The sequence below is a fragment of the Peromyscus leucopus genome, chromosome 3, assembly GCF_004664715.2.
Source record: "Peromyscus leucopus breed LL Stock chromosome 3, UCI_PerLeu_2.1, whole genome shotgun sequence".
Lineage (NCBI taxonomy): Eukaryota > Metazoa > Chordata > Mammalia > Rodentia > Cricetidae > Peromyscus > Peromyscus leucopus.
Genome location: NC_051065.1, coordinates 18,124,713 through 18,147,537, shown reverse-complemented (window position 1 = coordinate 18,147,537; position 22,825 = coordinate 18,124,713). Strand labels below are relative to the sequence as shown.

Sequence of the window (22,825 nt, the reverse complement as noted above, 5' to 3'; positions counted from 1 at the left end):
TAGCTAAAAATAAATAAAAATTAAAATATTTCTAGTTTTGGACACTGAGGAGATGACCAGAGGGTAAACTCATTGCTGGACAATCACGAGCTCAGATCTCCAGCACACATGCCAAAAGCTTTAGAGACGTTTTCTGCACAAGAATGGCAGCAGGACAGGACTCAGCATGATGTGCCTCACTCATTCTAATGTTAGAAAACAATTAACAAGCTGTGTAACAGTGCATGCCCTTAACCCCAGCACGTGGGAGACTGGGGCAGGTGTAACTCTGTAAGTTCAAAACCAGCCTGGTCTATATAGCTAGGATTACATAGAAAAACCCTGTCTCAAAAACAAACAGACAAAACAAATATAAACCTGATTTTATCCCAGTCTTAAACACATTTTTGCTTTTTCTTAATATTGCGTATTTTAAAAGTTGGTCTTTATTATTTATGCATAGCCTACTTAGTAAAGACTTAATTAAAAGAAAAAGCTAACATGGAATTTAATTTAAATTGCAATGCTTATGGGAAAACTAGCTTTTAACTCCAAAACCTTAATCAAAAGTCTACTATGTATGACAGTTTGCTCTAATGGTCGAGCAATTAATTAGAGAAAAAGTTAAAATGAGCATAAAAACTAGATTGTAAACTAAACTGAGAAGTGCCAAGCTAATATTACACAATTTAACAAAAGTATTAACAATTTACTCCCCACTAATGATACAACAAACAAAAACACCCCAAAATTACATTAAATAAGAGGAATGTGTGTATTGATTTCACTTATTCATTCAACAAACATTGACCAAATTTAATAGTTTGTTTCTCTATTGGTGTGATAAAACACCATTTCCAAAAGCATCTTGGAGAGGAAAGGGTTTATTTGGTTTGCAAATTACAGTCCATCATCCAGGAAAGCTGTGGTGTCAGCTCAAGGAGAAACTGGAAGGCAGAAATGGAAGCAGAAGTCCTGGTGCTTACTGGCTCATCTCCTCTGCCTTTCTTAAGTATCTTAGACCCCCCCTGTGTAGGGATGGCACCACCCATGGTGGTCTGGGTGCTCCCACATCAATTAGCAATGGAGAAAATGCCCCCACAGGCCAGTCTAATGGAAAAAGTCCCTCAATTGAGGTTCCCTTTTCCTAGATGACTCTAGTTTGTGTCAAATTGACAATAATTAAGCAACACAACTGACTCTTGTCAACTCTACACACAGACACATCACTATTAAATCATAACCTTCCCTTTGTTCTCAAGAACTCATGTTAATAACACACCATAAGCCGGGAAGTAGTGGCGCACGCCTTTAATCCCAGCACTCGGGAGGCAGAACCAGGCGGATCTCTGTGAGTTCGAGGCCAGCCTGGGCTACCAAGTGAGTTCCAGGAAAGGCGCAAAGCTACACAGAGAAACCCTGTCTCGAAAAAAAAAAAAAAAAAAAAAAAAAAAAACACCATAAAACAGTCTCAAAGTTTACAATTCCTAGTCTTTATAATTTTCAACACTTTCAAAGTCCAAGTTCTCTTTAGAATTTTAAAATCTTTTATCTGTGGGATCCTCTAAAAATCTAAAATAAGTTACATACTTTTTATTACTATTCTAAGAAGGACTAGAGCACAGTAACAATCAGATCACAGCAAAACCCAAGTTCAGCAGTGGAGTTCAAGTCCTGGAGATCAGTGTGTGGCATCTGTAACTCACTCATGATCTTCTGAACGCCAAAGGACTTGGGCAGTGCCGCGTCTGTAGCGCTACCATCCACAGCACACACAGATGATCTATTAGGCTCAGGGCAGCTCCACTCTACATCTGCCACTGTCCTCGGCGGTCATCCCACTGCCCTACCATCTCCAATATGCGAGGGTCTGCACTGTAACTGAGGCTTCACCTTCACCAATGGCCTCTCCAGACTTCTTCAGAGCTCCAGTTCTGCCAACCAGTACCACAGCTCAGCTTCTTCCAGGACCCGACCCTTCAATCCTGGGGCTTCCACAGCAATCAAGGTTGTACTTCAACCAATAACCTCCTAACCTCAGGAACTCCAACCCTGCCACATGGTGCCAGGCCTCCGGCTCTCTCCATGACCCCTTCACTTCTTAGGTCTCTGCTACAGAGCTTTGTAGTCAAGTTGACAAGGGGTTAACTGTGCTAGTGTGAGACCAAAATGAGCCATCTTAGAAATAAGACCAAAATGCTTTCACCCTAAAATTAAGGCCTAAGATTTCTCCTTTTGGGAATAGGCCATTAGTTTCTGAAACCAGTCAGTTCAGATTCCAGAAACCAGGAAGTGTAAAAGTACAGAGTCACAAGATAGTCACAAGGTAATGCCTGCCGGACTATGGAATGTCCTCTCCCTGGTTTCCAGGGTAACTGACCACAGAAATGCCCCCACCTGAGGGCAGCCAATGAGAAATGGTGGCGGGCAACCACTCCCTTAGAAGTAATTTCTAGAAGTCCCTAGAAGCGAGCCAATCAGAATTGTATCCATACTAGCACCCCTAAATGATGTAACCTTGTGACTTTTCCCTTTAAAAACTGAGTTTGCAGACAGGTGGGCACTTCCTCCAGCCTCCACTGCGTTGGATGTATTGGACGAAGTCCCTGCCTAGGCTTGTATTGCTTTTGGATATCCAGAATTAAACCTTGCTTTTGCATTCTGGCATGCTCGTCTTTGGTGGTCTCTCTGGGGGTCACGATCTGGGCACAACATTAGTTAATTCTTGTCAACTTGATACAAACTAGAGTCACTTATGAAGAGAAACTTCAACTGGGGATTGCCTCCATCAGATTGGACTGTGGGCATATCTTCAGGGTGGTTTTTATTTATTATTATTAGTTGTTGATATGAGTGGGCCCTGTCCACTGTGGATGGTACCACCACTGGGCAGGTGGTCCTAAGCTGTATAAGAAAGCATTCTGAGCAAGACATGGAGAGCAAGCCAGTAGGCAGCTTTCCCTCCATGGACTCTGCTTCAGTTCCTGTTACCAGGTTTCTGTTTGAACTTACACCATGGGTGGCTTCTCTCAAAGATGAACTATAACCTGTAAGCTGAAATACTCCCACCACCACCTCTACCAAGTTTCTCCGGGAATAGTATTTTATCACAGCAACTCCAGAATAGCATTTTATCACAACAGCAGAATGCTAACTAATAATCAAATATCCAGTTGGTAAAATGAACTGTGCTGGGGTCCAGGAATAACAGACAGACCCACTCCTGGTCTTGGGGAGTAAAAAGTCTTTTATGATAGTTAAAAGCTGATTTCAGGGACTTTTAGATTGAGGTACAACAGTAAGTTGTTGTACTACATGTTAACAATGTGAGCTCAAATAAGTAGTTTAGTCTTTCTAATGCTAAACTTAGTACTTAATGCTAAGTACTAATCACCTAATACATACTTTCTAGGGTTGACTAAAAGAGGGGGATTTGAGTCCCACAACTACTGCATCTGTCCTTTGCTGGAAGTCTGCCCATAATCCAGTCTCTGGGGGATTGGCTTACATTGAACAGTGTGGAGAAAGGAACATTGACCACAACCAACATCAGTCCCCTTTCCTTCCTCTCTGCATTTCTAGAACATGTCAGCTGAGGTGAAAGCAAGCATATTGGCACTCTAAGTAACTCTTGATTCCAAGCCCTGAGGACAGAGCGAATCCTCATGGGCACAGAGTTAGGTGATTTCCAAACCAGTGAACCAAGGATTAATCAGCACAAGCTGAAGTGATAGTCTAGACTGTTGGTACACTCTTAGGTCCTTGAGCTAAGCGGAAATGAAGGAAGGTGGTTATTAACCAGAGGAGAGAAATTACAGGTGCTTGGACTAGAAGAATGATGCTTTCGACTTATTAGGCAGTGCAAACTACCATTTTACAAAACGCTTATTTGCAAATGGTTATGCATCATTTTTATTTTTATATTTTAGTATAAATTGTTATTGATTTTTTGGAAATTTCACATAATGCACCCCATCACATTCACTTCCCAGTCCTCCCAGGTCCACCCCTACCCTTGTGACCTCCCCGAAAACAAATAGAGGAGTTCATTTTTATTATATAATTTTAATTTGTGTGTGTGTTTGTTTAGATAAGATCTCATGTGGCCCAGACCCACTTTGAAACCCTGGAGCCGAGGATGACCCTGAACTCCTGAACTTCCTGCCTTAAGCCCCTTAGTGCTGAGATACAGTCTGAACCACCACAGTGTAGTGCTGGGAATTGAACCCAGAGCCTTCTGCATGCCAGGTAAGCATTCTGTCAACTGAGCCACTACAGCCTCAGACCTGTGTATCATCCTTGAAAGATACAAAGGCTTCCACAAATAATTTCACTGTCTTTTGTAAAAGCCATGCAGCAATTGCAACCATGACAGACTTATTTGGCTTTTACCAAATATATGTATAATACAGGAACATAATTAGTACAGTATCATCAGTGAAAAGCTTTATGGACACATTAACAATGGAATAAAAAATGATGGTTCATTATATTTATAATATAACTTCCCTTAATAAAATCAAGCATTAGTGTGCTAACGCATAGTAAAAATTGGCCATTATCTTCCAACAGTGTCATCTATTTTATTTTTAACTTCAAAGTAATTGGAGTTCTACTTCAGAGTATACTTTTTAGTGAAAGTACTCTGAATAACCTTGCACATACACGGAGAAATTACCTGGAGACTCTTGGCCAATTTACTTTTTATGAATTAGTTATAGTTACTGGATAAGCACCACACTAGTGTAATTACATGGAGACTGGGGCTGACAGTTCAGAGCTAGGTATCGGAGCTCAAATGCTACCTCAGCTATCAGCACACTTGTGTCACTGGGACACCAAGAGTCCCACTAACTGCAAGGTCACTCGAAATGATCAGACAAAGAGGCAAAAACAAAGCAACTTCCACAGAATCCTTCCCAATCTTCTTGCTACTTCTAAATAACTACAAAACTCACATGGTTGGTTTTTTATTATTATCATCATTATGGCATAACATTTTTGTACTGGGCTTTTCCTCACATTCGTTATGATCCTCCTTTCCAGCTACAAACCATCAGAGTGTCAGTATAATCTGCATAACTGTAGCTTGGAAAACAAGAGTGGCATGTTCTGATAGCACCGTGACAGTGTTCTGACGACAAACAGAAGGACAAGGAATATAACGTTTCCTCTTAAGTGAATCATAAAGACATAACTGAGCCCAGAAAAGAGCAATGATCTCAGGGCTCAAAAATAAGAGGTGCACTCTATAGAAGCCAGGAAGCTGCTGTTGTGGCCACAAAAACAGGAGAAGAGAACTCCCCTGTCCCTGAGGCATTGGATAAGTGTTAGGCACTGTGAAAGCTGATAAATCGCTATTAGAGTTAATGAGAACTTCTTTAAGTTCTTAAGCACTCCTGATGTTCATTTCCTTTAAATGAGCAAATCACTTTAGGGATGCCCAGGCTTCCCAGAACAAAGGGACTGCCAATCAAACAGCCAACCTCACTACCCTTATGTCACCACAGCCATCACTTAAGGACATCTTGAGAGAATTGCACAGTGATTCCCGCCCCGGCTCCTGAGGGCGCAGCCTTGGCCAGGACCATTTGAAAGTTTGTGTCAGCCTCCATGGACCTAGATGACCCTGTAGCCGTTTCTCCCTAGGTCACAAGGGGAGAGCAGACGGACTTCTGTGACTTGTGCTAAAGAAGCATAAGTGTGATTGATGCAAGAAGCACAAGCCTTCATTTGCATTCAGCGTATGACATCACTGGATAAGGGATAAATTATTAAGAAATTGTAAACATATTGCAAACATTTCAAAGTGCACAGTTGTTGGTGGTAGAAAGTGGAATTAAAATGTAATGCAGGTTTCCATCACTGTTAAGAAGATAAGGGCCAGTGGGCAGTGGTGGTGGATGTTTTTAATCCCAGCACTTGGGAGGCAGGCAAATCTCTATGAGTTCGAGGCCAGCCTGATCTACAGAGCGAATTCCAGGACAGCCAGGGCTACACAGAGAAACCCTGTCTCAAAACCCACCCACCCACCCAGAAAAAGAAGAATATAAGGGCCAGAGAGAAGGCTTAGTACATAAAGAGGATTACTGCCAAGTCATTTGAGTTCAATTCCCCAGAACCCATGATGAAAGTAGAAAACTAACCCTTATGTGTGCCACGGCACATGAGTGTCCCCCCAACATGCATGCCTGCATACACACAAATAACAAATAAAATAAAAGTTTGAAATGGAAAACAAAATAATGTAATTGGAAATTAATACTGTAATAGAAAATAAAAATATGTAAGCCGAAGACTAAGCTTACTGCTAATATACTTTCACTCAAAACAGCTACTAAAAATGCACTTCCTAAAAAAAAGAAAGAACTCAGGCAAGGGGAAATGGTGAAAGTCTGGGGATATAGCTCAGCTAGTGGAGTTCTTGCCTAGTACCCATGAAGCCCAGGGCTCAACACTCAGCACCACAAAAAAGGAAGGTGGGATGGATGTTTCAGTCCAGCACTCCAGAGGTAGAGACAGGAAAATCAGAAATTCAAGGTCATCCTTGGCTATGTAAAAAGCTTGAGGCAAGCCTGGACTACATGAGACCCTGTCTAAAATATAAGAGTTAAAAAAGAAAGGAGAGAGAGAGAGAGAGAGAGAGAGAGAGAGAGAGAGAGAGAGAGAGAGAGAAAACAAAAGAGAGAAGCTATCGTAAACGAGACTGTTAAAGATATGGGTAACACCAAATAAATGTTAATGGAAAAAATACTGTAACAAAAATAATTTAGGTAGAATGAAATGATGTAGAACAATGCTAATAAGGGATAAATATCTAGACTCTATTAAGAAGTCAAATTGGAGAACTAGAGACATGACTGCAGTTAGAGATCTTTCTACTCTAGCAGAAAACCCCAATTCAGGTCCCAACACCCACATTGGGGCAGCTCACAACCACCTGCAACTCCAGCTCCAGGGGATCCAATGCCCTCCTCAGGCTCCTTGAGCCCTGAAATAATATGCAACACACACACACACACACACACACACACACACACACACACACACACACAGAGTTATATAAAACAAAACCTCAGACAATATACTGCTGTTTCGTTCACAGGTACTGCAAAGAAACATGTTTCTGTTAGTGATTATATGAGGTCATATGTACTACAAAACCACACAGGGAGGCCACCGCTGCGGCTGGCTGCTTTAGCTTCTGCCTCAGTGAGTCAGTGACAGTTCTTTGCTGAGAATAAAGATTACTTGAGAAGTTAACAAAGATCCTCATAACAGAAGAGTCATGTTTTATTCATTTCCTCTGCAGATCTCTCTTGACAGAACCCTTTTTTCCCTTTCCAACAATAGCAAACTTCAAAGCTACAGAAGGTGGAAGCTGTGAATAAAATAGGCTTGATCTTGGTCCCACCACCAATCCTAACTTTAGAGCCTTCTCAAGGATTACGTAATGAGAAGATCCTCAGCCTCATTCCAGCCCCATTGTTCTCAGGGCTACAGTGATGTCAACCACCATGTATAGACAGTAGGCCTAATCCAGATCTGTCACCTCCTAGGAAACTCTGACACATGAGTACTCTTTTTCCTTTGCCAAGCTGATTAATCTTACAAAAGATTACAGTGAGAGAAGACCACTTGAAAAGATCACACATACGTATTATATGTCTTAGTTAGGGTTCCTATTGCTGTGAAAAGACACCATGACCACAGCAACTTTTATAAAGTAAAACATTTAATTGGGGCTGGCTCCCTCACAGTTTCAGAGGTTCAGCCCATTATCATCATGATGGGGAGCATGATGGTGTGCAGGCAGATGTGGTGCTGGAAAGGCAGGTGAGAGTCCTTCATTTTGCAGGCAACAGGAAATCGACTGAAACACTGGGCAGAATCCTGAGCATAGGAAACTTCAAAGCCTGCCCCTACAGTGACACACACTTCCTCCAACAAGGCCACACCCACTCCAACAAAGCTACACCTTCTAATAGTGCCACTCCCTATGAGATTATGGGGACCAATTACATTCAAACTACCATACCATGTATATAGCCTTATTTCATGGATGAACAGTAATGTGGATCTGGTTCTTACATACTTCTGTTATTAAAGTATCTTTTAACACAAAAACATACAAAACAGAGTCACTTGGCCATTTATTTTTACCAGAATGGACACATAAAGATTATATTTTCAACTTTTTTTTGTACTTACTGGCTGTCCAGGTTCACCAACTCCAATCGGTCCTGGGGCTCCTGTTCTTCCTTCCTGGCCCCTTTCTCCCTGAGACAGGAAGAGCAGAGTTACATGGTGAGTTTTTAAATAAGTAATAAGATGTTAGAAAATGTGCTGGCAATTTCAACAGGGAGAAATAGCAAAAGAGCCAAACTTTTCATGTTCAAGAGCAACAACATACTCAGAGGAGGCGAATGGGCTTGAACATGAATCGAAACAAACAAATTGCCCTAAAATGTTCACCAGCCCTTGTCTAAGTTCAACCCAGTGTCTCCAGCACTTACAAATGATAGTGTAGCAACGGGGGAGAGGAACTGCAGTTGTTTCTGAGATGGTCAAGGTAAGATGTGAGCTATTCCCTGCCACTCTCCTAAAATGCCGCTCCTTCCTTGTTCCCACACCCACTACCCATTTCCCTCTCCTTAAGCTCTGTTTCAGACTTGGTCTCCTTTGGAAGAATCTTCCTCCAGGAATTTGCCATATAAGCTCCACCTACCCTGGAGTCTTTATGTTGTTACTGCTGAAATGCTGTGTACGGCAGCACTTGACTACCTTCTAAGCATACTGAATAGAACTGCACCCTTTTGGTTCTGATTTAAAGCCTTATTGTCTAGACCATAAAGTCCATGTAAAATCAGTATGTCCCTCTGCTCTCTCATATGTTCTGTGTGACACAGAGCACCCCAGGATGCTCCCTACCTTCGCAGTTCCTTACGAATTTCCCTGCCAGCATTTATTTACTCAGTGTGTTGGGCCTCTAGGCTCTGCTCAAGTAACGTGAGCAGGTGGTAGTTTACATATTCAGATGCTACACTTCCCAATAGTATATTTGCATATTAGTGTTTAAAGCCCAAGAAACCATGTGTGCATTATGAGAGCTGAGTGTTTGGACAAGCAAAGTTTTCATTCCAACCAAAGCGAAATGTGTCTTGGTTATTCTTATGGTAACTGTCCGAGACCATGATGCTGCAGTGTCCAAAGGCCCAAAATGTACATCACTGCTGCAGAAAATGACTGAACAGGGTTTACACTTCACTTTCCCGGCCCAGTAATAAGTTCAATAGTCATCTATAGACAATGAAGCAAGTATCATTACCTTCGCACCTTGCTGTCCAATGCCGGGGACTCCTGGGGGACCATAAGGACCAGGAGGACCTGGTTCACCCTAAAGTGAAGCAGAGAGGAATGTTCAGCTCAGTGGTATTTGTTGAGCAGCTCTTTGGTGTACAAGGTTGCAATGGCAGCTTTGTGAACAACAGCAGAGCCTACAACATGGACCCTGTCCTCAGTTACCTATAGTTTTTAAATAACATTTAAAAATATTGCAAATCATAATAAAAATAAACATTATATTCCCTGACCCCTCTGGCTCCTACAATCCTTCCTCCCTCTCTTCAGCAGGGTTCCCTGAGCTCAGCCTAATGTTTGACTGAGGATCTCTGTATCTGTGTCCATCAGTCACTGGATGAAGGCTCTCTGAGGACAACTGAGATGGCCAGTTCGGGTTACATATCCACTATTGCTAGGAATCTTAGCTAGGGTCATCCTTGTAGATTTGTGGGAGTTCCCCTTGCCTTCCCTCCCCTTCTACCTGATCCTGAAAAGTGCCCTCCCCACCACCACCCATGCCTCCAGTCATCTAAGGACTGTAGGAGCCAGAGAGGTCAAAGATCAAGAAAACTCACAGAAACAACTAACCTAGCTCATAAGAACTCACAGAGTCTGAACCAACAACCAGGGAGCCTGCATGGGACTGACCTAAGCCTTCTACATACATATGACAGTTGTGTACCTTGGTCTCTCTGAGAGACTCCTAACAATGGGAGTAGGAGCTGTCCTTAATGCTTTGTCTGGCTCTTGGAAATCTATTCCTTATACTAGATTGCTTTGCCCTGCCTAAATATATGGGGAGGTGCTTAATCCTACTGAAACTTGTATCTTAAAACATACATATAAATTTTTTTTTGGGGGGGGGGTTTCGAGACAGGGTTTCTCTGTGTAGCTTTGTGCCTTTCCTGGGACTCACTTGGTAGTCCAGGCTGGCCTCGAACTCACAGAGGTCCACCTGGCTCTGCCTCCCGAATGCTGGGATTAAAGGCGTGCACCACCACCGCCCGGCACATATAAAATTTTTAAATTAATTACCTATTACTTTGATTAATATTGGTATGTTTTCAAGTTTTTATACACACACATGACCCTTTAATTTATGCTAAGGAATATTTCTACCCACTCTCATGTTTAAGGTCAGGCTTTAGCCATATTAAAGATTTCTCTTCTTGTTTGCAAGAGGTAAAGTTAGACATACACTGAGACCAGACTTTACTCAAGTTAAGGAAAATTTTACTAGTTTTGATTTTCCCCCCAGAGACCTATGACTTTGGAGGGGACAGACAGAAACCAAAGGAATGTTATGCTGGTGTGGAAGAACATGGCTTTAGAGAAGTCTGTTGACTTTGACCAACTGGAAAAAGAAAAAGAACAAGAAAAGTCAACTTCCCAAAACATATGCCCAGATGCAAAATTAATTAAAACACAGGAAATCTGTATAAATATCAGGGTCAGAGTTCATGACACTTTGGCATTTGGGTGATGGCATTCGCAGCTGGCTGCTGTGCGTGCTGTGGAGAAAACCCAGTCTGGCAGGTCAATCAAGTGAATTTCTTCATTTTAAAGTTTTACAGTTACTCCCGCATTCTCCAAATGTTCTGCAACAGGCAGCTAAAGGCCATTCTTATTTTACACATTCTTGTCCATGCAATTTCTCTCTCTTTCTCTTCATATCAGACATAGAAGTTCATACCAAATTTGAATCTGTTTTCTTAACCTCAAAATATAAGCCGTGGCTAGAAAAGACTCAGCCTCTTGGAGATGCAAATCTCCTCTCTCTGAAGAGCATTCTCTTGCAGTTTCTTTCACTTTCCACCCAGGTCGGAATGCCCATGTGTGTTATACGAGCCCCATATGGGTAGCTGGTCCCATCAGTCCATAAAGGGACACCATATACTTGCCTTGTGGAGGACCATGAAGTAAACACAGAGAAGTTTAAGACACAGTTCTTGTTTATTTTTTAAATCTAACAGGGGCATTTTCTCTGAAGAAGGCAAACGTTTGACTCCCTCCCACCCCCACCCCAAGTCAGCACCTAGGAAAAATACTAAACACAAGGCTGGGTGTGTACTTGGTTGTTTTGGTTTTGTTGAATGTTTTATTACATTTGTTTATTATTTGTTTACTTATTTATTTTACTGGGAGTGTATATGTGGGTTCCCATGCCATGGTACACAGATGGAGGTCAGAAGACAACATTCAAGAGTTGGTTCTTACCTTCCACCATGTGAGTCCCTGGGGTTGAACTTAGATTACAAGTATTAACAGCCAGCACCTCGACCACTCAGCCCTCTTGCTCTTCTGTTTTACTTTATTTTATTTATTACTTATTTTGAGAAGGTTAAAAAAAAGATGCACGGAGATATCTGGAATGAAGCTATTTTAAAATCATAACAATAGTAGAATATTGACCACTTTTTATTTTCTGCTACATTTCAATAATTAACAAGTCCTACCAAATAGCAAAGATATTCACTTAAAATGCACATAGCTAGTTTTTCCAAGATAAAGTCTTTCTATTAATATTGGTGTAAGGTAACCTACTCTATTAAAAAATACCAGCTATCAAGAAAAAGGTTAATCACTCCATGAGAAAACATGTTAAAAATTTTAAAGCAGCCTTAATATTTTAAACGTATTATTTATTGGGATTTTTTTTTTAAGCTAAATGCCTTATTTTGGAAGATAATTTAAGAAGCTAATGTGTTAATGGTGTCCTCAGGTTACCGTTTTGTTTTGTTTTGTTTTGTTTTGTTTTGTTTTGTTTTGGGAGACAGGGCTTCTCTCTGTAACAGCTCTGGCTGTCCTGGAACTTGTTTTGTTGACCAGGCTGGCCTCAAACTTACAGAGATCCACCTGCCTCTGCCTCCTAAGTGCTAGGATTAAAGGAGTGTGCCACCACTGGCTCTCAAGTCAATTTTTTTTTTTTGATTTATCAAGACAGGGTTTCTCTGTGTAGCTTTGCGCCTTCCCTGGAGCTCACTCTGTAGACCAGGCTGGCCTCGAACTTACAAAGATCCACCTGCCTCTGCCTCCCAAATGCTGGGATTAAAGGCGTACGCTACCACCGCCCGGCTAATTTTTATAATTTTTTAGAAATTAAGGTGTTATTTAGCTAATCTTTTTTAAAAACATGTTTTCCTTTAAGTTTTGCTTCTTTAAATTTAAAATACCAATTTTAGGAAAATATTAAAATGCAATAATAACATGAAACCTTAAGCTCACTTGCTCTATCTTGTTCCTTTTAAATACAGCTTTGTTTCATAACAGGTCAGAAGCCACTTGCACTAACCATTTGGGAGAAATTTGAGTTGCCGTTAGTGTGGAAGCTTTGCCCTACTCAGTGTTTATCTATAAGTTTGATATTGGAAACAAACCACTGCCCAGGTTTTCAAGAAAGTTTCTTCTAACTACCGACAACTGGTTTGGTGGTTACCATGAAAAGCATGACCCAAGAACATCAAGAAGAGAAGAAGCCATTCCTGCTGTGGGATGTCTTTCTGTATGCTGTGAATATGTGATTGCTCTGATTGGTTGATAAATAGAGCTGCATTGGCCTATGGCAGGGCAGGATAAGGTTAGGCCGTACATTTCAACTGGAGAGAAAGGAGAAGAAAGGAGAGTGGGGAGATGCTATGGCTACAAGCTGCTGTCAGAAGAAGCAAGATGTGAAAATACTGTAAGTCATAGGTCACATGACAATGCATGGACTAATAGAAATGGGCAGAGTTAAGTTGTAAGAACTAGCTATCAAGAAGCCTGAGCCATTAGGCCATACACTTTGTAAGTAATGTAAGCCTCTGTGTGTTTACTTTGGGTCCCACCAGCTGCGGGACCAGGCGAAACACAGGAAAACTTCCAACTACAATCCTATCTCTAAGCCCAAGGCGTCCCTTAGCCTAGTTGGTACCACGGAGATTTCTTCATGCTGCTTTTTCAAGAGAACTATAGGAGTATGAAGACCGTGGGAGGATTGCTTTCCCTTCCTGGAACACGGCCCACGAGTAACACATCTTCACATGCTACTAACTTAAACTTTATTTCCAGGAGATTGGTGTCACAACATAGGACCCATAAATGAGCACTAACATAGGGTTAATGTTAATTCCCTTTGCATTTTCCCTACCATGCCCATGGTGGCAAAGAAAGTGATACTCATTGTGAGACACGCTGCCTCAGCAAGACAGGGCATGCAGAGGAATCCACACTCAGAAATTCTCTCTGGGAATTCAGCAGGACAGCACAGACAGGGAAGAGTCCAGACTTGATCCTTTTATCTTTGTTATTCCTGCCAGCCCTAATCAGCACACATGTATGTGCACATGCATGCATGGATCATGTACCTGCAACACTAACTGCACTTGCTATTTCCCTGTTTCGCTTTCCTTGACCACCAGAAGCACTTACCACAAGAAAGCATTAAAAGAGAACTGGTTTAAGATGCATCACCCCGTAGAGGTGTAATGGTTTGTTTATTATAGCCTCCTTGTGAATGGGTGTATGCATGAGTTGGTCAGGGAGACCATTTAGGTCCTTCGCAGAAGTTACAAATGTCTCTGTTGCTCTGGGCCTCAAGAGGAGAATAAGCCAATGTGAAATGAAACCTACTGTTTATAAGCATTGCCCTGATACTTCACACGCATTATTTCATTTGATCTCCAAACAATCCTAGGAAATAGGGTTTCCTCCCATTTCAGAAATATAATTGGCATTTAAGTCCACTTTTCATTATGCATAGAATCACATGAAAAATAAAACATGGCCTTGGAGCCATTTAGTCCAATGGATTAGTTCTTTCATTTGCAATATTAGATCTTTTATGAGATTCCAAAATGCAAAACAAGGATGATTGCATGTACCTTACAAGGATGCTAAGAAGATTTAAAATGTTGTCTGCAAAATTTCCAAGTTATATCCAAGCATATACTGTAGCTATTTATTATGTAAGCATTCAATTGTTATTCACTGGGGCTTTATTGACCAACCTCCTACAAGGTCTGGTGCTCAACAACTATCTGGTGAACAGCAACCTATGTCTGTAATCGAGCATCAGTTGATATAATTAGAATCATGATTCACATTTCATCCATCCATACTATGCAGATGCTTATAGTCTGCCCAGATAGACAAACAAATAAGAAAGTAAACACAAGCATGTGGATTAGCCAGAATAGAGATGTTAACAGAACATGTGCATCTCTTAGGAAGGAGTGTTTAATACTGCCTTAACGAGTTCTGAAAATTTATTACAATAGGGGAGATATTTGAAATAAACAAAGTGGTAGGAATTTTATTTACTCTGCTACAAAAGAAAAACAGCAAGAATTGAAGAAGAGGGAAGAATGACATGAGCTGTTCTTTGGACAGCAGGAAGTTTGGTAGGCTCAAGGAGCTAAGAATAGGGTGACAAATAGGGTCCCTGTCAAGAGCAGCAGTGCCCAGTGGAAATTACTCAACAAGTCCCAAACATAATTTTAAATTTTCTAGTTGCTACACTAAGGAGGTAAATAGAAATAGATGAATTATAATTAATAACCGGTTTACTTATTACCTGAAATATTATTTCAATGTTATCAATATTTTAAGGTATTAGTGATTACTTTCTTCATTATTTAAGTGCCATCTTTGAAGCTCACATGTACCTTAGGCTTGAAGAAATTCCAACTATATAAAACACATTCCAAGTGCTCAAGAATATGGCTATGGGTTTTGGAAAGATTTAAAAGGCCAGAGACTTGGTTCAGAACCATGGACAGTACCAACAATTAACTGTGTCCCAGAAACCTACAAAAACCACCTCAGGGAAGTCTGGGAAATGAATAATTGCAAAAGGGACTAGCCATTTCTAAATACAGACTAAAGTCATTTTTCTCCTAGACCTGGTTATCGTCTAGTATTCTCCATCTATGTGATATCTCCACAGTCCATTCCTCTTACGTCAAACCAGAACGCAGGAGGCATCCACGTAAAATGTATATAGACACCTGTAGGCATGCCTCTGAAATCTCTCCTGAATTCATCCATCTCTATAATATACACAAGGTTTAACTTTTGTTCAAACCACAGCAGGGTCCTTAATAGGCAACCTACAACTCCAGCACCCTCCAATCTGCTTCCTCCATTGCTACCAGAGAAATCTTTCCTTTTTATTTTAACCTGAAAAAACAAACAAACAAACAAAAACTCCTTTGAGGCATTTCCCTTTGCTAGCACAAGAAAACAGCTCATGCAAGGTGCTCCATAGCATGGCACTGCAGCCTCTGTAGCCCTGTCAGAATTTCCTCTTTGCTTAGTAGCAATGGCCAGTCCCTTGTGCATGACCTGTTCATTTCTGCCCTGAGATCTTAGATCTTAGAACATGCCACTCCCTCTACCTTGGGTGTTCTTATGACCTCTTTGTTATTATCTACCCTCAGATCATATTTTACGCACCGTGCTTAAAGGAGAATTCTCTGATGAGACGAAACTCACTGCAATAATAAGAGCACTGTTTTTCTGAAACTCTGTATTTGTGGTACCAAGCCCCCACTACCATTCTGAGAAGATGATAAGTGAGGGTTTTGCTCCCCTTTGGTATGTCAATACTTAGCTAATTAGAGTTATCCGTGCAAACCCCTAAGCATTGGATGTTTACTGAGCATCAGCGAGAGAGCAGGAACTATGGATACTTGGTCAGCTCTGGGAGAAACTATAGGTCTGGAAATTCTCCTTTGGAGTTACCTAAGTTTTCAATAAAGGCAACTGGTTTAGGTATATAAATTATTAATGCATGATGATGCCAAGTGACTATTCCACAATTTTTCCTTCAAACTCACCTAGACACAATTAGCAGTTCTTATAGCTAAAAGAATAATGAGATCACAATAAAGCTTACGTTCTCAGGAAAGTTCAGCCAAAGAAAACCCAAGGCTTGTGTGCCCATTACTGACTCTAACCAAAGAAAACGCTTCCTTTCTCTAAAATAATGAACAGTGGAAGTCAGTGGCTCTCAAGCTGTGGGCCACGGACCCTTTGGAGTCAAATGACCCATCCACAGGTGTCACCAAAAACCTTCAGAAAACACAGATATTTACACTACAATTCATAGCCATAGCAAAATTACAGTTATGAAGTAGCAATGAAAATAATTTTATGGTTGTGGGTCACCACAACCGAAGAACTGTATTAAAGGGTTGCAGCATTGGGAAGGTCGAGAACCACTTATGTAAGAGCTGCCCAATTCATTGAAACCTAGCACAATTATGAACAGTTTAATCATCCCTTGGGCCCCTTTCACCCTTGAAAAGATGTTTTGACAACTTCTTGGAGTCATTTCTGAGATACAATTGTCCTTTACAATTTTAATAAAATGCCTTATCATTAGAATGAACAACTTCCCCCTGCAAAATTGCTATTGTAATGTACTTGAATTAATGACAGTGACATAATTATAAAAACCATGGCATTCTTCTGAGCACATGGCTGGGTCTATTCTATCTAGTATCCAATCTAACTAGACATATGAGTTACACACAGAAATGTCCTGGCAAATGTTGGCAACTTTTTTGGTATTTTTGGCTCATGAGAGCTTCTGTGTTGGCAGGCTCTAACTGCATACACACACACATGCACATGCATGTACACAGTCTACCTCAGCTGCTGAAGCCATAGGGGTCAGAGATTCAGGCATGAAAATCATCAGCCTTGAAGTCATTGGCTGACATCCCACGTGTTCTGGGAACTCTTTCATGTGTCACTATCAGTTGTCTCATGTCAGATGAATTAATAAGCTTGCTTAAATTCCTGGTGAGCAGATGTTCATGCAAGTCAAAGCTCTTTCCACATCAGGAATTGCTGAATTACTAACAATCCTTTCCCTTTAATTAGTTTTGGAACAAAAATAATATTTAGACTTCAGCATCTCTGAAAGCAGAAGGGTCTCAAAGTCTGGCCAATATTATTCATTTGACAAATATTATAATAAAAATTATAAAGAGCCCCTCCCTATGCACTGATTCATCATAATCTTGTTTAGAACTGCCTGCCCCAACTAGGAGAACCAGGGAGCACAATATTTAAGCTGTTTGAAACTGCTTTCCACGCCCAAAATACAACCAATGTGCTTAGAGAATTGTGTTTGAAAACTCTCTTGATTAATTATTTTTTCTAGGAATTGCAGACACTTCATAAGCTTTCTCTGACTTACATCACATGAAGTTATAAGAGATTCCATATCATGTTACAAACCATAGTTGGTAGGTAGTTGAAAGCAGCAAGTTGTTTGATACCTTAAAATAAGTGTATACATGATTCTTGTTTGAGGAGATATTTAAAATTCTTTCAGTTTTTCTTATTATGGCATTTAACTATTTCCAAACTACAACTGGAAATATTAGTCATATTTAGTAGGTTAACCTCCTAGAGCAGAGATTCTCAATCTTCCTAATGCTGCAACCCTTTAATATAGTTCCTCATGTTGTGGTGACCCCCAACCATAAAATTATTTAAATTATTTTTGTTGCTACATCATAACTGCAATTTTGCTACTGTTATGAATATTAACTATAAACATTTTTGGAGGTAGAGGGTTGCCAAGGGGGGTGCAACTCAGAGGCTGAGAACCACTGTCCTAGAGCCACTATGTTAACTTTGAGTCAAATGAAGTATTTTAAGACTAGCCAAAAGTAATGTATTTTAAAACTACTGTGTCTTCAGTAGTGATATTTCTATCTCAGTAAAATGTTAACATTATAGAAATCATGAGACTCTAAGTCATACATGAATCACATCCTCTTACCACTTTGAGGAGAACATGAAAGCATGAAGAATGTTTTAATTTGTGCATAGGAAGCTATTGATGGGTGAACCCTACACCATTCTGCCCAATCTATAATGTTAGAAGAATAATTGGCTGTTCCAAACAGTCATGCATTTCCCTGTACTACCCACTGGCTCTGCCTGATTTCTCTGAGTTTTTTCAGTATCTCTGAAGCTAAACTGAACATAAATACTAAGTCTCCTACATAAGAGTACTTAGTGTTTCTTATACATGAACCCAAAGAGGAAGGAGAAAATCCTTTTGGAAATATTGTGGATATCCTAGAATGATGCCAGGTGGAACATGGAAGACAGCTGCCTCTGAAGATAAGTTCATGTGATATAGTATTAATAGCACCAATACAATAGTTTGAGGTACATATGGTGTCGGTCACCTGTGCTTGTCGGGCCCTGATCACCAGTCTCTACTGTAGGGCACCTTCAAATGTTATAGGCAGCTTCACACATGCTATAACACAGTCCTTCCCCTCAGAAAGAGCAGATTTGCATGAGATTTGAGAAAGAAATATGCCTTAAAAAGAACCTCAGAAAGGTCTCAAGATCTGGCAAGAACAACTGAAGTCTTGTAACCCCTCACTGTGCTTGTTTGTTCGGAATTATTTACAAATTTGAAAGTCCTCCCCATCTTGACCCATTCTAGCTAGCTAGCAGAGGGCCATGTTGATTACAGCCTGGGCCAACCACAGTGGCCTTGGGAAAGTTGGCAGTGCTGACCATCGGGCTCCAGTCTCTCCTGAGTTACAAGTTCAGCTTGGTCCCAGGGCTAAGGCTTTTCATCAAATACTTCCATAACTATACTTCTAATGATTTCAAAGACTGTTGGGATGCTCTTCTGAGTGCTATCACATGATCCTTGTGAGTGGGAGAGCCTGAGGGCCTCTGAACCAAGGCTTATTTCTAAGAAACATCTATATTTTGTTGCTATGGCAACAAGGGCATTCAGGGCAGAATAGGAGTTAATTTCCATGTGGAAAGTATTAATGGCAGAAATGATGGGTGAAACTGGGCCAGAGGCACATTTTTCCTGATTTAGCACATGCTATTTTTTTCTTTTTGTTCTTTGGCCACCTTTTCTGGGTTCAGAAGACCTTTGATGAAGAAAATCCAACCCCAGAACAACAAACAGTGATTGTAGTTCATGAGAGACACCATTCATAAATTCAAAGCCATAGGCAGGCCCCATCTAGAAACTCTCACGGAATCTTTGTGAATGTTGTAAGTGTACAGTGTCTGTTTTGGTCTCTTAGAGACACAGTGCTTGAAAATTCAGCTTGAACAGTTTCTTTTCTCCAGGCAGTTTCCTTCCTTTGTTTCTGGAATTTCATGTGAGCTTATAAACAAGCAGAAATGCCTTTTCAACAAACTGTTTCTCACACTTAGAATGAACTGTGAGATGAGATAGGTATAATTTCCATGTCTAATGTAAGAAACACATTGGTCTTGGGTAAAATATTCAGAAATTCAGCATTTCTTTTCCTGAAGGAGGGTAAATAGCACATCATGGGTAAAAACAGACTTTATCCTCAGGTGCTGAGGTTTTCCAGCTCTAAGGGCCTGAAAGCATTACTTACATTCTTGGAACCTCAGAAGCTTAATTTGTCTAATGGTGATAAGAATAAATCATGCCTCAGGAGGCAATATTGGCAACAGCATATTAAGAACTGTACATGTCACATAAGAAATGTACAATAAATGTTAGCAATGATTGTAGAGGTATGAGGATAAATAATTTTGCCCATGCCCATTAAAAAACACAGACTGCTTGAAATTTAGAGTTTTGGCATAAATTTCAAATGCAACTTCTTAAAAATATTTTCTAACAAAATAATATATGAGAAGAAAGAATCAATATAATATTCAATATAACATGATTTTCAGACTGAAGAACAAAACAGTTTATTATATATTCACAATTTAGAAGCATATCCCAAGAGGCAAGATGGGATTGTTCTCCCAAACCTTATTCTTAAGACAATATACTTACAAATGTATAAGATGAAAAAAAAAACATTAGCCAATGATTAATGTGACCCTGACTAACAGGCCCAAAAATATTAAAAATTACAAGAAAGTATTAATAATTTCAAAACAAAGATTAAGAGACCAGGCAGTTAAGAGTACTTACTACTCTACCAGAGGATACTAGTTCAGTTCCCAGCATCCACATGGTATCTCACCACTGCCTTTAAGTGCAGTTCCAAGGGATTTTATATTCTCTTCTGGCCTCTGCAGACATAAGGCATGTACATAGTGGACATACATACATAGAGGCAAATAGTCAAAACATGAAATAAATAGAAAGGGATCAGAAGTACAAGGAAGAGGAAGAAAAGGAAGAGGAGGAGGAAGACAAAGAGACCAATAAATTTATTACCTGAAATGAGAACTATAACTAAAGATAGACAGGGAAACTCGTTTCTACCTCACAGCTTCCAAATAATACCTAACACATTCTCTAGCATTGCCCAAGCTTGTGTGCGTGTGTGTGTGTGTGTGTGTGTGTGTGTGTGTGTGTGTGTGTGTGTGTGTGTGTACTGCTAGGGATTTAAAGCAGAGCCTTACATACTAAGGAAGTACTCTACCACAGAACTATAGCCGAATTCTCTCACTTTCCTTTTATTTTATTTATTTATTACAATTTTGAGACAAAGTCTTACTAAGTCACCCAAGTTGGCCTTGTGATCTTCCTGTCTCATCCATTGGAGCAGCTAGAATTGAGTCTGGCTGAAATTGGCATCTTTTAATTGGCTGTGAACTTTGTGGTAGGGGCAGAAAGATCCGAGTTCAGGGGCAATCTGGGCTTCAGAGCAAGACCCTGTCAATAATAATAATAATAATAATAATAATAATAATAATAATAATAATAATATAGCAGCGAGGGAGAGGAAAAAGGAATGGGGAGAAGACGGAAGAGTAGAAACATACAGTGAGGGAGAAAAAGGAGAGAGAGAAGATGGAAGAAAAGAAATTCTAAGTAATTTTGTCATGTATAATTTATCACAACTAAATTTTAATTGGAATTTTTTAAATTTATAGATTTTATATAAATTTATATATTTAAATTTATATATTTTTTAAATTTATATATTTTTTAAATTGATATATTTTTTAAATTGATATATTTTTTAAATTGATATATTTTTTAAATTGATATATATATATATGAAGGGCATGGTGGTACACATCTCTAGTTCCAGAATTTGGCAAGCAGAGGCATATCTGTGAGTTCAAGTCCTCTGCAGTCTATACAGTGAGTTCCAGGTCAACCAAGGTTGTGTAAGGTCCTGTCTCAAAAACAATGTCTATATATAAAAAAAATCCAAACAAATAAGAAATAAAAATGCTTAAAGAAATATTCTTGAGATGAAATCATCCATTATTTTTGGGAAGATGACTCCCTTCTTGAACATGCCATGAAAATCAAGCACAGAACTATTCTGTCTATTATAACCATTCCTCCATTTAAAGAAGTCTCATTTATTAAAAATCAGTGCATTGCTAGAATTAAAATCTAAAGTTGATGAAATGGTTTATTTCTTAAAAACAAACAAACAAACAAACATAAGCCTAAGTAGAGAGTCTATTAGGCACAAAGAAAAGTGAGGGGTCAGGCAGTAGTGGCCCATATCTTAATAATAACAACCCTTTAAGGGCCTGTCTCCATACACCCTCGCTGCCATAGCCATCACCGCCACCACCCAGTACTGTTTCCTCCTCCTCAGTCCCTTGTGAAGGTGACAGCCCCACCTCTGCCCCTGCCTCTCCCTCACCCCGCCTCCACCTCAGATGCAGTTTAGGCCCTATTTCTCCTTTCCAAAATGACTACATGAGGCCAGCACACACAATCTCTCACATCCTTTATGGCTCTAATTCATCTGTTTTTCTGTCACTGTTACAATCTTCTGCCCTGATACCCTAGTTTAAGCCTCTGTTTTACAAATATAAAAATCAGCATCTTGCTTGACCAATGATTCCTAAAAATATGTATGTACTGTCAAGACGTGTATGGTTTTTCTTTTGGCAGGATTTTACCTACAGCTGAAGCAATTTTATGAAAACCACTCAGTATTCAGCAGAGCCATTTCTGTCCCCCAGAGAGAATTAATCATAGGCAAGGACTGGAAAAGACATTTCCCTAGATGAAGCTCAAGCCTGCTCCTGCTGAGAGGCCCATTCTATTTTAATTTGCCAATTAAAAGTGGCCTGGGAAATCTCAGACTGTCATTATCTCATTAAAAATACACACTTGTCACTCCCTTTCACCCTCTGGAGAATTAACGCTCAAGTAGCCCAACTGTTCCCTATAACTTAAAGCTAACATCATCTTCAAAAGATGACCTTTATTGGAGGTCAATGGAGGATGGCATCGTCTGCAGCTAATAGTTGTCCAAAATTCTACACACCTCCCTTCACTACCTCTGTGGATATGTTACGGGATATTGATCACATCTATGAAGTTTACCAGTCATTGAGAAGAGCTGGGAAAAAAAAGAGGAGCATTGTTTCTAGGTCATAAGTGGCCAGACACATAGGAAAAGAAAGTCTTATAACCAGGTACTTCAACACCCACCCCTTTAGAGAATCTTGGGATGCTATTTGGCTCTTATTCTACCCCTCCCCTCTGTCATACTGGATTATCTATGGGATATTGTCACAAACATGGTACTGATGGTTGAGAATGCTGGTT

At 40.1% G+C, this 22,825-nt stretch overlaps 1 protein-coding gene across 1 annotated transcript in view; it reads right to left on the bottom strand.

The window, feature by feature from the left end:
- Col28a1 (collagen type XXVIII alpha 1 chain) overlaps window positions 1–22,825 on the bottom strand; it is a 164,140-nt gene that overhangs the window by 114,845 nt on the left and 26,470 nt on the right. The window contains exons 12-13 of the mRNA XM_028869847.2: window positions 9,308–9,376; window positions 8,191–8,259 (exon numbers count right to left, since the gene is read on the bottom strand). Coding sequence (XP_028725680.1) covers window positions 8,191–8,259; window positions 9,308–9,376 — 138 coding nt within the window. The remainder of the gene's footprint in view (window positions 1–8,190; window positions 8,260–9,307; window positions 9,377–22,825) is intronic.